General features: G+C 32.5%; 1 protein-coding gene across 1 annotated transcript; it reads right to left on the bottom strand.

Moving 5' to 3' along the window:
• Positions 1 to 2,998: 2,998 nt before the first annotated feature.
• Positions 2,999 to 10,490, bottom strand: LOC148598890 (RBPJ-interacting and tubulin-associated protein 1-like). The gene is made up of 2 exons (XM_088560511.1): positions 10,334 to 10,490; positions 2,999 to 7,050 (listed from the first exon to the last, which is right to left on the bottom strand). The coding sequence occupies exon 2, from the start codon at positions 7,039 to 7,041 to the stop codon at positions 6,394 to 6,396; it is 648 nt and encodes a 215-aa protein (XP_088416637.1). The 5' UTR covers positions 7,042 to 7,050; positions 10,334 to 10,490; the 3' UTR covers positions 2,999 to 6,393.
• Positions 10,491 to 17,135: the final 6,645 nt, after the last annotated feature.

Genomic DNA, 17,135 nt, shown 5'->3' on the forward strand with positions numbered 1-17,135 from the left:
TGTTGTATCGAAGTACATGTAAGAAAACAAGGGGGAGGGGGCGACTTCAGGGGTGGTTTCAATGGCTATTTCGGTCACACAAGGTTGAATCAATCTAAGGACTTTCACTCTACTTAAAAAAAATAAAAAAAATAAAAATAAAAACACTCCTACATGTCAAAAATTAATGTAATAGTCTTGTATTATTTCCTTTGGAAGCATATAGCTTTTCTATGTGCGCATCCACTTATGATTTCTGACCTTCCTATAAAGTTTCACCAAGCTACATTGTGTAGTTTAGGAAAAAATATTTCGACAGGAAAGTGATCAGATGGGAAGAAAAACATAAACAGCTGCACCAAAGCCCACAATTCATCCATTTCCAAAACAGTATCAATACCAATTTCGTCCTTTCATGTATCATAACTTTGAAATGAAAAAATACAACAGGTAATGATTGAAAAACAAAAGGAAAGAATCACTTCAGTCCAGCAATGCAAGAGGTTGGCTGGCAATCTGTTTTCTGACTTGTTGCCATCCTTGGGTTATGGAGGAATGGAATTCCAATCACTTATGTTGTAGGAAAATAAGCATCCTTCCAGCTAGAAATACATTCTATCAAAATATATACATAAATCTCGAAACAGCATTCTCATTTTGTGGGTCTTCGGTGGACAAGCAGAGACCGACCAACAGAATGAATTAAAAAGGGAGGTATGAACCACAAAGAAAAGAAACAAACGTTGAAAGAGACATTTTTAATAAAAATGTGATAGAATACTGGTAAATGTGAAAGGAAAATAAATACTCATAATAAAAATAATAAAATACAAAAACTAACAATAAAATATAACAAATTAGGCTATTATTTATATACTGCACATCCGTAAGTTAGTGTATAGTTAGAATGATGCACAGTGCATAATAAAGAATGACTAAAACACATGACAAAATAGGTTTTCTTTTTCTGAAGCACAAATCAGTTTAATACCAGAGAAGATAGTGGGAATTTCAATTTCTATTCTTTAAAGGATAATTTCTGGTTTAAAATCTATAAACAATTTCACATATCATGTTAAACAGTATTATATATATATATATTTTTTTTTTAAATTGGCAATTCTTTCGAAACATAGAAATATTTATAAAAACGTTTCCAGCATAATTTGGAAATAAAATGTTTTTTGGGAACAAATCAAATACCCAGCCCTGTTGGTAGAAAAATGGTATGTGCCATACCCAGCTGTGTTTGTAGAAAAATGGCATGTGCAATACCCACATCCAATAAAACAGTACAGAATAACAGCACATGACAAAAATGTACTTTTTTTCATAACATTGTACAATCTGCTCAACATATTTATATTTCTTTGATTAAAATTTATTTAGAGAAAATTAGCAGCTTTTTATTTCGCCACTACCTATGTCACTCTCTCTAATCTCTTCATCAGACAAAGAAATGGTACAACAAATCAAGAAACAAAAATCGTAAAGGAAATTTCTATTTCATTTCAAATAGCTATTCTTGAATATAGAATGACTATTTTTTCAGGGATTAATGACACCATTGTCTTATAAGTGATCCTCATGAAAAACACTGGTACATGTATCTCCACAAATCATATATCATATTCTTTTAATGTACTTACAGTACATTTTATATAATAAAGCATTCATGATTTCTACTGATAAATCACAACCCAAAGTGTATCTATAATTTCAAAGCTCTCCTTTCTACATGTATATACTGTTTCACCATAAGTTAAATGCATAAATTACCTGCAGCATTGAAAAATTGGACTGGTTCAAATCCTAATCAAATCAATAGTGACTGATCTTTTGAAGAAGTGTTTTTTGGGATTTGAACCTCCTCCCCTTTGAAAATTTTGTTAATGTAGTGCAAAAATTGCGTAAAAAAGGCATGATAGCCTGGATCCTCCTTTTACATAAATTTCTGGATAAGAATCCCCTTTTTTATAATGGTCAGGATCAGCCCCTGCGTTGCATACTCATGATCATCATCTCTATCATTTTTAAACAATTACCAGAAATACAAATAAAATTTGATTTTAGTAAAACATTAAACATAGAAAATTCACAAGAACAACATGAGTCAAAGCAGTGGTCTTTCATGAAAAAGCAAACTGGATTACATTATACTGTCTATAAATAACAGTGTACCAGAATTAACACAATTTTTTTTAACATGAAATCCTTAATCTATAGACAGGTTGTATTTTGTATAAGAATCCTAGCACCCACTAATTTCTATCAGAGGTATTATACTAACACTGTGAAGCACCCAGTCAACTTTTCTGTATATTGCCCCTTTTAATTTGCCTTTTAATCACTGGAACATTAGTTCTGATAATTGAAAAGGTCTTAGTAGGAGTCAGGCAAGACTAAGAAACTAAGAAACCCAACATAATACTTTCATTCAATAAATACTTCTATATTTGAAATAACAACTAATGGATGTCTGCATCCCTGGATATGTCATTGAATTTTTCATTGAATTGTCAAAAAATTTGGTTTTATCTGTAGCTGAAATATTCATATCTAGTGCATTGCAATAAAGCTGTACTTAATTTTACCAAAATGATAAAAAAAAACACTTGTCTATATTCCTTGATACTGGTGGCACTATACTTTCAAAGTGGTGGATTATTTCTTACCATATTGCATCCACTGCCTAATTCCCACAGATAACTGTACTTAACACAATAACATCAGCTATATATTTAAAATACTGTTCAAAAGATTTAAAATACATACAAGAATTACCAGTGAGGATTGGAATAATTCTTGGATCTTGATAATTAGTTGCAAAGTGAATATACTCATTATTTATTGTTATTCTGTTTATATAAGGTTTTTTAAATTTGCTTTAAGTTTTTCTTTAATCATATACCACTTATAAATATTCAAGTATATCAGAAGAGATTTTGAGCAAGCAATCTTAGTAGATCTCATTTGGTCTATTGAGACTAGATAAATTTTGCTTGATAGACCAAAACTGCTATAGAATGAATGAAGGATTTTTAATCTAAAATGAGTACAAAATGAAAGTACAGCAGAACCTACTTAAACCAAACCTTGTAAGTGAGAATCTAAGGGACCAACTGGCATAACAAATCTCTCCATATGAGGCATCTAATACTTCAGAATATACATGTATGTATGACATTACGGAAGATAATTTCATTTCATAATCATATAAATTTTAGAAATTTTTTGACTATGGAAAAACTTATAATTGTCATAGTAATATAGTTGTATTTTTTTTCTCTGTTGTCATACTATAACTGTGTACCTGAAACACCAAACAAACATTTGCATGTTGTTGTAACTTATAACAAGAATAAAGATGGTGAATATGTCAGAGACAACAACCCCATGGGGATGAGAAATGCCAGCTCTTTAAGCTTTGCCTCCAAAGGTTTAGGTAACACAGGTTTCACTGTACATACAGTTAGAACTAGCAACCATGATCTCTTAAAAAAACTATTAAAAAAAATGTTTTCACAACCCCAAGCACCTGATTATATATAACCAAAAATAAAACAGCATATAATAATATAACAAGTTAAGCAACATTAAACCTGAAAAAAGTCAAAAATCACAAAACAAAATTTAAAATTGCTGATTTATGAGTTCATTAAAATCTTAAATGACAAATCAAACTTATGAGGTGTGAAAATTGAGAAGGTTTTGTATTACAGCTCTTTCCTGAATGGTTTCAGTTACAACCTAAATTGTGCCTTAATTTCATTTCATGTCTGCCTGTATTGAATGATGCACACATTTGGAACTACTCAGCAATTTCTGCTACATAAGTAATCATGATTATCCAGTAGCCCCAGGCTGGTAAAAATAATAGAGTAAATAAGTAATCATGATTATCCAGTAGCCCCAGGCTGGTAAAAATAATAGAGTAAATAAGTAATCATGATTATCCAGTAGCCCCAGGCTGGTAAAAATAATAGAGTAAATAAGTAATCATGATTACCTAGTAGCCCCAGGCTGGTAAAAATAATAGAGTAAATAAGTAATCATGATTACCTAGTAGCCCCAGGCTCGTAAAAATAATTGAGTAAGCAGCTATAATAAAATCAAAATTCTTCATTTTCTAATTCAAATTATTTAACTTGGTCAAACTATACTGTTGGTATTGTGATTTTCTGAAGGAAATATGACAAAAATCAAATTCTGAATCATCTTTCATCTCTATATTTTAGTTTCAGGGCAGAGCTGATACTCTCATTTATATTCCTTGATTTCGTCATGATTTGAATTATACCTGTATGTACTTTGTACTTGGTGTTAGTTCTTACATAAAACAATCAAATTAATGAAAATACTCAAGTAAGTGACAGGAATTCAAAGGTTAGAAAACAAAAAAAAAATATTGAAATCAAGAAAATCATTTCAATTATTTCAACTCAGGAAGTGAATTATTTGTGGAAATTTGTTTTTGAAGTATGAAATTTGTGTTAATGAATTTCCCATAATTTACAATTGTTAGTCAGAATTTTGCAAAGTTATACAAGTTCTACTCAGTCAGGAAATCCTCTTATGTTAAGTTACCCACACAATACATAATAAACATTTAACATTTAGGAAAATGTACACAATTTTTTTTCTCACAAAACCTTATCTGTGAAAACTACAAATAGCTATACATTTAATAGTAACACAGAAATTAAAGTAAAATTGTTCTACATATACAACTTAGACACAGACCATTGCATTCTCTCATTTTATATTTGAAAACCTACATGTAAATTGTTAAGTAATGGGGGAATATTCATAGTTTTTTATCTGTCCATGGCTGAGTAAAACCATTTTATAATTGAAAACCTACATGTATATTGTTAAGTAATGGGGGAATATTTATTCATATGTTTTTTACTGTCCATGGCTTAGTAAAACCATACCCCCCTCAAATTTGGAATAACTTTATTTTTTTCCCAACCAAACCTCAGTGTAAAAACGGTCGATGCCTTCGGATTATTTGACTTTCCAGTACATGTTTATAAAATATCTTAAGCATTTTATAAATCCCTAAAATAATCCCTTCCAAGTGCCTTTTTATGGAAATTGTATATCATGAGATAATTTTAGGGTAAATGTACATGTATATGAAAATGAATGAGTATGTAACATACAACTTTCCCTCATTTTTTTGTAGTTAAAATCTAATGAACCCAGCATTCAACTCGCACTTCCTTTGATGAAATAATGACTTTTATTCCTTCCATAGAATTTACTGGTCAACAGATACGAATGAAGCCCTTATTTGGTTCATTTGCATGATTTTTAAGTGGAACTATACTCTGTAAAAATCAGGCAGGAAGTGAATTATGATAAAAGTTTTTCCATAAAATTGTATTTAAAATGTTATCTAAATGCAAAATGGCACTCATTCCTTTATTATATAAAATGCATTGCAATTTTTTTTATCAAAGGGAGATAACTACCTTTTCCCCTACAAAATGTATTTTAACTCACTTTTCTGAATCCTCTGGCACTTATAAGACGAACAAACTGCCAATTTGTGTGTATTTCTGAGCATGATTCATTATTTTTTCAACTTTGCTTGATTCTTGGAGATTCCAGCACTTAATCTGAAGGATAAGATATAGTAAAAGTATACTGTATGGATAGAAGAAAAAAAGGCATAAAAAGGAAATGCTTTAAGTAATGCGGGACATCATGAAGAATATTTAATGAATTAATGAATAAAAATATTTGAAGCAAAAAACAAGCTACATATACAAGAGATGACCAACTGATTTTGTAAAGGGATGTAAAACACTTAAAAAAAAGAAAATTTAAGACATAAGTTAATTGTGTAATTTATATTTCATTAGTACTTGTCACAGATGCCATAATTCCAAATTTAAGCAAAGTCAATTTTATTTACTCAGCCATGGACAGAAAAACAAAATGTTTCAATATTTCTACCATTAGTAGGTTTTTTTAGTAAAAATTTGAAATCTGGCTACATGCTGCTGAAAAAATCCTCCCAGTTTGCATGAATTTTTTTTTATTTGATCACTCAACAAAAAATCCTAGGGTCCCTTGAAAAGAAAATGGTCTGCACCTAAATAGGGACTTTGGCACAATAAAAAGGACAGGGTGATAGAAAAGAAAACCATCAATTTTCACATCAAAAAGTAAACAGTGGCAATAGGTCGTAAAATAGGCTCTTTGTATTTATAATGCTGTCAAAAAATGTCTTCAGTATTTTATATTGGTTTAAACATAAAGATATAATCCAAATGACTTATGGAATTGCTTAGCAAAATCACTCAATCATATCTTATTATCTGTATAATATCAAAAATTGGATAGATATAAATGTTTTCATCATAAAATTACACAATACTATCTGAATAAGTTGTATCTGTATCAAGGCTTCCAAACTGTCGTAGATTTCCCACTTGACATACTTTCAACAGTTAAAGGTCGGCTTCTGTTACTTCCTGGTCTACGCCCCTGGCGTGATGGAGGTCTACCATCAACGCTGTATGGTTCCTGTTTGTTATTATCCCTCATTGAGCCTTGTGTCATCTGACGGTTATAATTTTCATTGGTTGGTGCCCAATGAAGAGGCGTTGATCGGACTTTCTCTGCCCATGGGGATTCAAATGATGGTTCTGGTAGCCTTTCTCCAAACAGGGTTTCATCTACAAATGTTGGTGTGTGTTTTGTAAGTCTATGTTTTGATTTTGAGGATTGACTTGTGGTTGAATGCCGTAGAGAGATCACTCCTTGAGACTTCTTTTCATATCTCTGCATATCAACTGGAGAGGGGGACCACAGTAGAGGGGGACCCTTCTTTTTCTCCTCTTTTGGTGTAGGCACCCATGGGTACTTAAATCCGGGATCCTGAACATGTGTGGTATAGTTATGAGATTTGAACAACGTCTCATCAATATTAGATGATTCCCCTACTTTATGATATCCACTACGTGATCTTCCTGACAATGGACGAACTCTACCAGGTCCACCGGCAGATGGAGGTCTTGTTCCAGTAATAACAAATGCATCTGCCATTGTTCAAATCTGAAAAAAACATTAAAAAAATCATTATACTGGTACACATAAAGTACCTTTTACCTAAAAAATGCAGGCAAAAACAGTCAAACCTCTAAAACCTTCTTTATTCCTAACAGTGTTCTCTGATAACTTCATTACCAATTTGTCAGAAATATGACAGAATGTTCTTTTATCACATTCAATAGCACTCTTTTATCTAACATTGATATTGTTCATTTAACAAGGTTAACATGCCATCAATGCCAACATGTGAACTGCATAAAGGCTATTTTTTAGAATTAAAAGTTTAACGAAATATTTTGATATTGTGCCTATACAGTACAGTTGGAAGCATACCATGAATGATCACTGACATACATGTAGTGGTACACCACTCTTAGAGTGGTCACCAATAACTTTATTTTTTATTAAGATTTCTTATCTTTTGGGAAGTTGTTGACCATAACCTACTATTCAAAATTTCAAACAAAATTGGGAACTAATTTGATTTGTATAAAAACAAGTGGCTCCCAGAAGCCTGAAGTGCTCACCTTGTTAAATGTTTGCTTTTCAAGGTTAAATAACTCTAACAAGAGGTTGTCAGACAGTTTTGACTAAAAGAAGACTTTGGGAGGACTAATATCATAAGGATCATTTCATCAATTGAAAGTTTCTATTTATCATACATGTAGTTCTCAAGATATTTTTCTGATCAAACTTAATGGTTTAGGAGATACACTACCCAACCAAAATTTTAATTACCCCACTCTTCACAGTGGAGTCACTAATGTCCTCCACTGTGACTCTACCGAAGTAAAAACTGGGATAAAATTGCTCTATTTCAATAGTTTTTAATTTTTTTTTTCTGTCCTTTACTGAAATGTTAGTAAACTGCTAGAACCATTAGGCCATTATTAAAAGAATCCTCCGGGTCATGTTTCAGACGGACCAGGCAGGCTGGTGTTTTTTGGGGGTTTATTTTTGTGATATTTTTTGCTGTTTTGAAAATGTGATTTTCTGACAGTACAAATAGAGACATATCATTTCATCAACCTCCATATTTATCGCTGGAACACAAGGAAAAAATCACCTGAGATGAAGCATTTTAGTGTCTGCCCGAGAGGACTTCCGATTAAGGTAGTACAATACAGTTAGGTCATTTCTGAAAATTTTGTCTCATTTTGTTGAAATAAAGCTGTTTTGAGGCAGAACACACAGAAACTTCTAGTGTTTTGTCATAAAAAAGTGCATATTTTTTAAATCCTTGGTGTGTGAAGGTTCAAGTCATTTATAAGTAATTTAGTAATTATTGTTATAAAATCCAGTAGCCATGGTATCATATTGAAAAAAAATATTACTGAGTTTTAGTACAGGGGTGCCTTTCCGAAACTAACACTAACAGTCAATTACTATGTTTTATAAAATATCAGGCACTTAGACACTACCAAAGGATGAAAGCATGCATGGAGAAGGTGGAAAAAGGGTAAAATTGATAAGACCCTTTTCGATTCATTCTCTCACAATTTCAGTTCCAAAAGTTCATGCGAAATAAGGTATTTTGAAAATCAGCCATCTGATGCTGAGGAAAGAACTTAATACGACAGGGAACTGAACAGTTCCGGATACCATTCTTCATTTAAATTACACCTGTTTACCATAACATATATTACATCTGTCTATGTATAAATGCTTATCTACATTTAAACAATATATCCACCAAATTTCAACTTTTAATTTTAAGTTTTACAAAATTTGACCGGGGTAACTTGGTGTGCAAAACAGTGCGCCTTAATGTAACTTATAGTGCACACTAATTCCTGTATAGGGACCAATGACGGACACATTTTCCGGAATTTACAAAAGCAAAAAAAAATATTAAAAAAAAGATGGATTTTCCCAAAAATAATTTTTTGACCTGGCAGCTTTTTTCAGACCCAGTCGGCAGAGGGGAAACAAACTTAATTTAAATTTTGCTTTAAGTATACCTTGGTATTATAAAGAATAGAGAAATTAATTACAAACGTTTTTTGAAATGGTGATTTCACTGTGGAGAGTGGAGACATTGTAACTCTACTCAAAATATCTCCACTGTGGAGAGTGGAGAAATTTAAATTTGTGTTGACAGTAGTCATTAGTGTATATGGGAAAAACTTCTGCCTTACCCCTTTGTACTATTTTTAGTAACAACAGCCATGTTTTTTTTCAAAGATAAAAAATTCCCAAGATAATTCTATGTAGAATACCCTAAGGAACATTAATGCCAAGTACATGTATGGTTTTGAATGGTCTAGTACATTTTTGTTTTTTCAGAGTAGAAGAGCTATCTATAGCGTGATTTATCATACTTTATAAACATATGAATCTACACAATTGCATTATTTTTTGTGTCAAATACAGTATTGCTATTGAATCATGAATGTTTGCATTGTTATTGTGTCCTTACCTGTCCATTAATTTGAATCTAATAAGCTTTGAACTTTTAGTACATACAAAATGTACGTAAATTCCTAATTCAACAAACCAAATCAGTAATCTGAGTTCAAGTGTGAACTAATGACAATTTACTGGGATGTGTATAGAATGAAGGTACATTGTAGTTCTTCAAACAATTTTGTGAAGTTGGTAAAATGTACATGTACATTTTTGTACCATTTTACAAGAACTTAAAAAAATCTATCCTTGGTCATCGATGTACATGTACATGTACATGTACAAAAGATGTATTATTCAACAATACACATTGTACCATGAGAAAAATTTCAAACTTTCTGGTGATCATTGCATGTCTGAATCATTACCTTCTATCTGGTTGTTGGATATCTGAATGTCATTTTTGCAAGCTAATACAGAATGTCAGATCAAAATACATCTACATGTACATGCGAACCTTGTCTTATGCATGGCAGGGGATAAACTGGACTTACCAACTGAAAGTTATGATAAAGTAATACATGTAAACTAGTGGTACACATAATTATGCAGTCTTGGGGGCTAATTTCTATTTTGCTTGGTGGCCTCCCTGTGAGGGATAAACATCAGTCTAAAAAATGTCTCAGCAAACATCAAGATTATATTGTTAAAAGTTGTCTGGTAACAGCTGTGGGAATGGAATTCCAGACCTCTTTTTTATAGTCAGTACTCTAACCAGTTGATCTAAAGAGTCCAATCCCTAACGCAGCTGATTAAGACTGTCTATATACATGTACCTTGTAACCAATTTCACTTCAGATAGTAACCTACTCAAATGTAACACTAACAGACACAATTTCGTGCACAGTGATCCAACCCGAAACCCTGAATGAATTATTACCTTTGTTGAGACTAGTTATAGTTGCAAATAGATAGCTGGTCCATCAGTCAACTATCTTAGTGCACAAAACTTCCGTTATCTGGTCATCAAAAACCAAAATTGCTTGACACCGAATAAACAATCAAAGTTGTCAATGCGTTTGGATTGATTCTAATACATTGTTGTCTGACTGGCATGGGTCCGGAAAATATAAAATTGATTGTAAAAATATGAAGACTAGACAGTTAATAAACCTTTTCTTTGACTTTCCTGTAATATCAATTCGCATTGTCGTTTTAAAATCCAAAATGGAAAGTAAATGGTTTGTTTTTTTGTTTCGTCGGACCAATACTATCTCGTCTCTATAGCTCAATAACGCTATAAAACCACGCATTGTATGTTAATACATGTATCACAGGTACTTGGGGTCGGGAGTATTCTGGTATATGGCCTTATGGGGTCGATTGGTATATAGGTCCTATATATCAGTCGACCCCATATACAAGAGAACTTCATATGGATAGTATAAGTGCAATTTTAGCTGTCATAATATACATGATGCCGTTTTCTTTTTCTATATATATATGCCCCGTGCAGGTCCGGGTGTTAAAAGAATAGGCCTGCAGCAGCGCTAAGCTTGTCGTAAAAGGCGACTAAACAGTGCTCACAACCCTAGCCGGGGGCTAGGGCGCTCTGCCCACAGAGCAACTGGGATGTGTGCCCCAGGTGGTGGAATGGGGTACCCCTGGCGTGTTACATGCTGGGGTTGTCAGGCTATAATACGGAAAACCTGACCGCAAACCATAGTGGTGCACCGTGTTGGGAAAGATGCCACGTTCCTCGCACGTTAAAGAACCCTACTGTGGTATTCTCCCGGAGTAGGAACCATAGGGCTCCGCCACAAGAGGCTAAATTGCCCGACCCTACCCACCTTTCCCTATTTCCAGTGACAATCAAAAATTGTTGACCCCATTGTCCTTGTGTCCCATCCCTTTTTCATTTCATCATCATTTCATGTTCATTTAATCATCAATTTCAAGTTCATCGTCTGAATATAGCTGAAATATTGCTGCCCGGACGTTAAATCTCAACAAACAAAACAAACAATCCTATATATATATTGCAAAAAAAAAAAAAAAAAAAAAAATCGCGACACTAAGTATCTGTGACATGTAGATAGTCTTTCATGCTTTCCTCATCAGATATTTTTTGTTCGTAGTAAAAATGCGACAGTCCGTCGTAAGCATGTAGCACCTGTAACTTGAAAATCTTGTATGACAAGCCGATGTGGAATTTATTCCCCATTTATTGATATCAATAAATCATTTCTTGATATTAATAAATGAATTATTGATATTTAGGATATTTAGTCTCACCAAATACATTCATATGAAACATGATAACAATAAGAGATAAAACATACAAATTAAAATGCATGAGCCATTCTAAAAAGAATTATGAGAGACCATTGAGAACATAGTAATATATACATCTTAAATACAGTTAAAAATAGGTACGATTTATAAAAAGTATCAAAGATTAATGATACAAAATACTATTTCTTCATCAGTACTTGAATTATTAATGAAAATATTAAACATTACAGTTGACAAAACACAACCCTGTTTCAAACCAGTCTTTACATTAAACCAATCAGTAGTATTGTCATTCAAACGAACACAACACTCTAATTAATTTACATTTCTTTCTAGTTTCAATAATTGGTACCAGTATCGTATTGCATATCCCTGAGTTTTTTTAAAACTATGATATTGGTATAATTTTTTCTGGATTTATTATAATTGAAATGACCATATCTATAGTTTAAAACAGTTGGTTGTACCGGTCATTATACTTTACTTTAAACAAGAGGCTCCCTTGAGTTAAAGACAAAAAAGGAGGTTCGGATATTAATATTTCCATATATGGAACTCACAAGTGGGGATTAAATAATGATTTGGAACTCATAGTACAGCTTATGTATCTACCATGTCAGAATAAACCACAAAGTTGCTTAGTTTGATTAATGCAGCAGCTTTTTATCAAAAGTAATATTTTCTGGCTAACATTGAGATATTAGTCTTATGCCTGGAATAGGGTACCTATATAAGAATTTTAATAGAAAACTCATGTTTGTAGCAGGGCAATGATATTCTGAATTTTCAGTATGGAAATGAATACTCTAGCAGAAAAACAACAACTTTTAGGATTATATTGAAATGTTTATTAGTAATAGGTACCAGTATCGTATTGCATATCCCTGAGCAGGTGTACGTCAAAACATGGATGCTATAAAAATATAGTGCATTTTCTTTTTGCCTCTCTACAAACTAATGTTTTGTCAAAAGACATGAACAATGACTTAAAAAATAGAGCAAACATCACACTGTAAGATGAAGAACTTTTTTTAAAAGAAAATCTAACATAATATCATAAAAATGTTCCACTGAAAAGGTTGGTTTGGTGAGTGCAAAACGAAACTGAAAATAGGGAAAATGGCTATTTATAGTTCAAGACTACTTTTCTGTCCAATCTTCGTGGACTCACCCTATTTTCTTTGCGGGAAATTATTTTTTCACATGTCCTTAGAAATGCTACATAAGTGAAAGTTTTATTGAATCAATTTACATATTTTTTAAAAAATCCTAAAAATATGCACTTCACTATAAAAGTCTATGGGAAAATTAATACGATACTGAGACCAATTGATGTTAAAGTGGACATATGATCAATTGTACTCCTTCCTTTAACAAAACCATTTTGTTTATCATTGATTATCGCCCTTTCTTCTAACCATTTTACCAATCCATTATTCAATACACTACAATAAAGTTTGTATATGCACATGGTGCGTAAGTAATACCTCTATATGACAATGGATCTGAACTAGAACATTTAAGATAAGGAGTAATAATACCTTTATTCAAATTTTTGAAATTTTACCAGTTTTAAAACACAAATCAAACAATTTTGTTAAGATGTTAATAACTATAATTTTTACATAATTCAGCTTGAATTAAATCTATACCAGCATTTTAACCATTTTTTGGCACTCATGACAACATTAAAAACTTCTTTAAAAATAATTGTTTTCTCTAGTAAATCACATATTACTTTCAAAATTTAAATTTACATTTGTAGCTAATTCATTATTAGAATTTTGATTAAGTAAATTACAAAAAAACAATTTTTCCATATATTTAATACAGAGTCCATATTGTTTGTAATAGTACCATCCGGCAATACAACTTCATTGAGAATTCATTCATTGATGTCTTTATTTCCTCTAATAGAGATGACAACATGTGTAAGTATATACAAGAATATCCAGCAATATGTACATGAACACAAAAGATGTGCAGTTATAACATACAGTATATCAAAATATCAAAAAGGAGGGAAATAAGTGTAAAAACAAAATGTGCAATATTATCAGTAATATTACGCATTAAATACATTTCAGCACCATATATTGCTGACAGATACTCTGGTAGCAGTCGAGCTCAAGATCGACTTAATATAGAGTTTAACATACGGTAATAGTCTGCAGCAGATCGAACCACAATGTGCGGAAATCGTTCAGTTCAGATTTAACAAGTTCAGTAAACGGTTGTTTCCCAAGCACAACACAGTATAAGACACCTGGGTTATAATAACTCAACTCAACGTATAGATCTAGGGGAAAGTTTTCGATTATCAGATCAAGGAAATATTACGTTGATCTGCAGTATGACTACACTCGTACGATGAATGCATCACTACGTCCAGAAATGAACAGTGACACAGGTTACAGTCTTTAACTTCAGTATCAGGTACTGTGACGATTAATTTTGCAATAAAAAATGCCGTTCTTATGTCAAAGGAAGACGGCGGCCAACGCCATATGTCAGCAACAGATATATTCGTATGCACTTGATGGAACCTTGTGAATCCACAATCAGAAACCACACGGTCATGCCATAAATCATATTGGACTGAGTTAATGGTGGCAGTCACTGTTTCTCCATTGAGATTTACATGAAAAATTACTAAAGTTCAGTTATGTATCTAGGAATTTACAAAGCTTGTATTTTTGAATAAACTGTAAAACGTCCGGAACGAAACCATTTCGGGAGTTGATATTTGGTAAACAGGTAAAAAGTCTAATAAGAAAAGTTTGTTTCGGTATGCTCTTTGGTTCCATTCTACATTGTTTCCCTAAAAAGTACAGTTTTCGTTTTTCCACTTCGCATATTAATGGGTTTAGTCCTAACATACATTCACACATATCCGTCCTTGTTCGGGGCTTGAACCTCTGAATATCCTTTACAAAGAAGTGTTGGAGACGATTAAGCTGAATAATGTCTTGATTTCTCAAACCATACCAGAATTCATAGCCATATAAGCATGTAGGCACGACGACAGATTTATAAAGTTTAAGTAGTGCTATTGCATTGATGTTTTCTGTTCGGATGTTTGTAATTACAAAGTACGAATTACGACCATTCCTGCAGGCGGAATTGATTCTAGCTGTAGATTTTAAGTTATCACACACCTCAATACCCAGGTAAGTATATTTATCCTCAATACCCAGGTAAGTATATCCGTTATAGGAATGCATTTTTTGTTAAGTGTCCATTGAAAGTTCGATTTAAATCTATTTTTGCTGAAACACATAATGCATGATTTTGTGGCACTAAACTGGAATCTCCACTTATTAGCATAATTAGAATATATATCAAGCATCTGTTGGAGTTTATCCGGCGAATTTGCTAAGCAAACAATATCGTCAGCAAGACATGGTGCACAAGAAGTTATATAGTCAACCCCCATTTTTGGATTACATGTTTCAAGTTCATTTAATAAATCACTAATGAAGACTAAATATAACATACCAGATAATACACCTCCTTGACGTACCCCTTCATCAACAGTACAATATCTAGATTTGCATTGATTCATTACAACTGCACTTTCAGTTTTTGAGTACATATCATCAATGGTACACCAAGCTTTGCCCTTTACTTTCATATTATATAATTTATACATTAGGGCTTTACGCCAGGCTGTATCGAAAGCTTTACGGCTATCAAGGAAGGCAGAATAAACATTACTGTGTAATTCCTCTGTTGTCCAAGTTTATCACAGTTCTTTCTTTTATTCAAAAACAGAGTTCCTAACACAGTTGTATTACCACCGACAGTACAACTCAAATACTGGCTTTCTGCAAGGCACGTTTCGTTCCATTTTAAAGTTAATTCATCTGATCACCATGGCTTCTTAAATTATCGTCGTTTATTGTTACAACTGTCTAAAAGTTTTGTTTTCTGTTCTAGCTTGCAGTTCATCTCAGTTTGCATGATATTTATAAATTTGCTATATACATTATCTATATCAATTTGATTACCATTACTACTTTCAATATTTACAATACATGAATTTATTTGACTAATAACATTTTCATCTTGTAACCAATTATTTGGTACATTTTTCACATTTTAAATCACTCGCTTTTGATCATTTTTATTTTTATGCACATTTTCTATATAATTTTTTTTCACATAAAGCAATTTCCTTTTCCCATTTTAACACCGAATGATCAGGGACGAATCTTGACTCGATTGACCCTGCAATAATACTTTTGTTGGCCAATTCACTATCTCTAATTACTTCAAAATTTTTATAACTATTTAAATTTTCATATGGTAATACACATTAATCGACAACTGATAAACGGCGTGTCGATGCATATGTGAAATCATTTTTCCAACTATTTCTCCCATTTAACACACAACAATTTACATTTGACAAAAATTCACAGAATATTTCTCCATAACTATTTGATTTGGAATCAATAACTTCTCGTTCTGGTAATTCATCGACACCAGGAATAAAATCTACCATTTCTCCAATTCGACTATTGAAACCACCACATATGTAGAATGGATTTCCATTTGGAATTGAATATATTTGTGACATCAATGAATCGAAAAAATCATGAACATTTGTACATCTTGCTGAGAATTCAGGCGGAAGATAGGTTACACATACGTAAAATTGGTTGTCATAACTTAATTTGTCATATCAATTTGTCAATTTTATTTATAACTTATTTACACAAGTGCTTGTATAACTAAAAGCAATTATAATACCTTTATGTTACGTTTCAATTATTTTAAACAAATCATCCGCAATTTTATGTAACAAAACTGCGATCAAATCGTTCACCGGTCATCGGTTATCGATCAGCCAGCGATCAATCAATCATTGGTCATCGATCCGTCAAATAGTTGCGCGATCGGTTCGAATTCAAGGACTGTAGGCTGTAAGTAAAGGAATGAATTACGGACATCACGGCCCCGGACCCCTCGGCCTAGAACCACGGACCGTGTCTTCGGACCACTCGGTCCGTGTTTCAGGACTAATCGGACGGTGTAACAGGACCACTCGGACTTGCTTTAATTAAGTTATCAAATGATTTGTATCTTCTAATTTTTCTATCTCTTTCAAATTCAATTATTGATATCTGGCAGTTGAAGCGTAGACTACAATTTCAAAATATCTGAGTTTAAGACATTTTTACTTATATATCATTTTAAAAAAAATACCATAAACACATATCAAATATACAATTTTTTTTATGATCTCATGTCAATATAACATTTTTCATTGCCTTGGTATCATTGAAGTATCCAAACTATCCTTAAATACGGTCATAGCACTCATTCAACACGGGCTGAGTTGTCTTGTATGACGGTCAGAGTCCCTGAATATAGTCGGAGTGGTCCGGAGACATCGGCCGAGTGGTTTTGGGCCGAGTTATCCGCGAACCGAATTGTCCGAT

Source organism: Perna viridis, chromosome 14 (genome assembly GCF_037379345.1).
Source record: "Perna viridis isolate PV_CMFRI_1.1 ecotype Kerala chromosome 14, ASM3737934v1, whole genome shotgun sequence".
NCBI lineage: Eukaryota > Metazoa > Mollusca > Bivalvia > Mytilida > Mytilidae > Perna > Perna viridis.

Coding starts and splice junctions, on each gene's coding strand:
- LOC148598890 (XM_088560511.1), bottom strand. CDS start 7,041: ATGGCAGATGCATTTGTTATTACTGGAACAAGACCTCCATCTGCCGGT.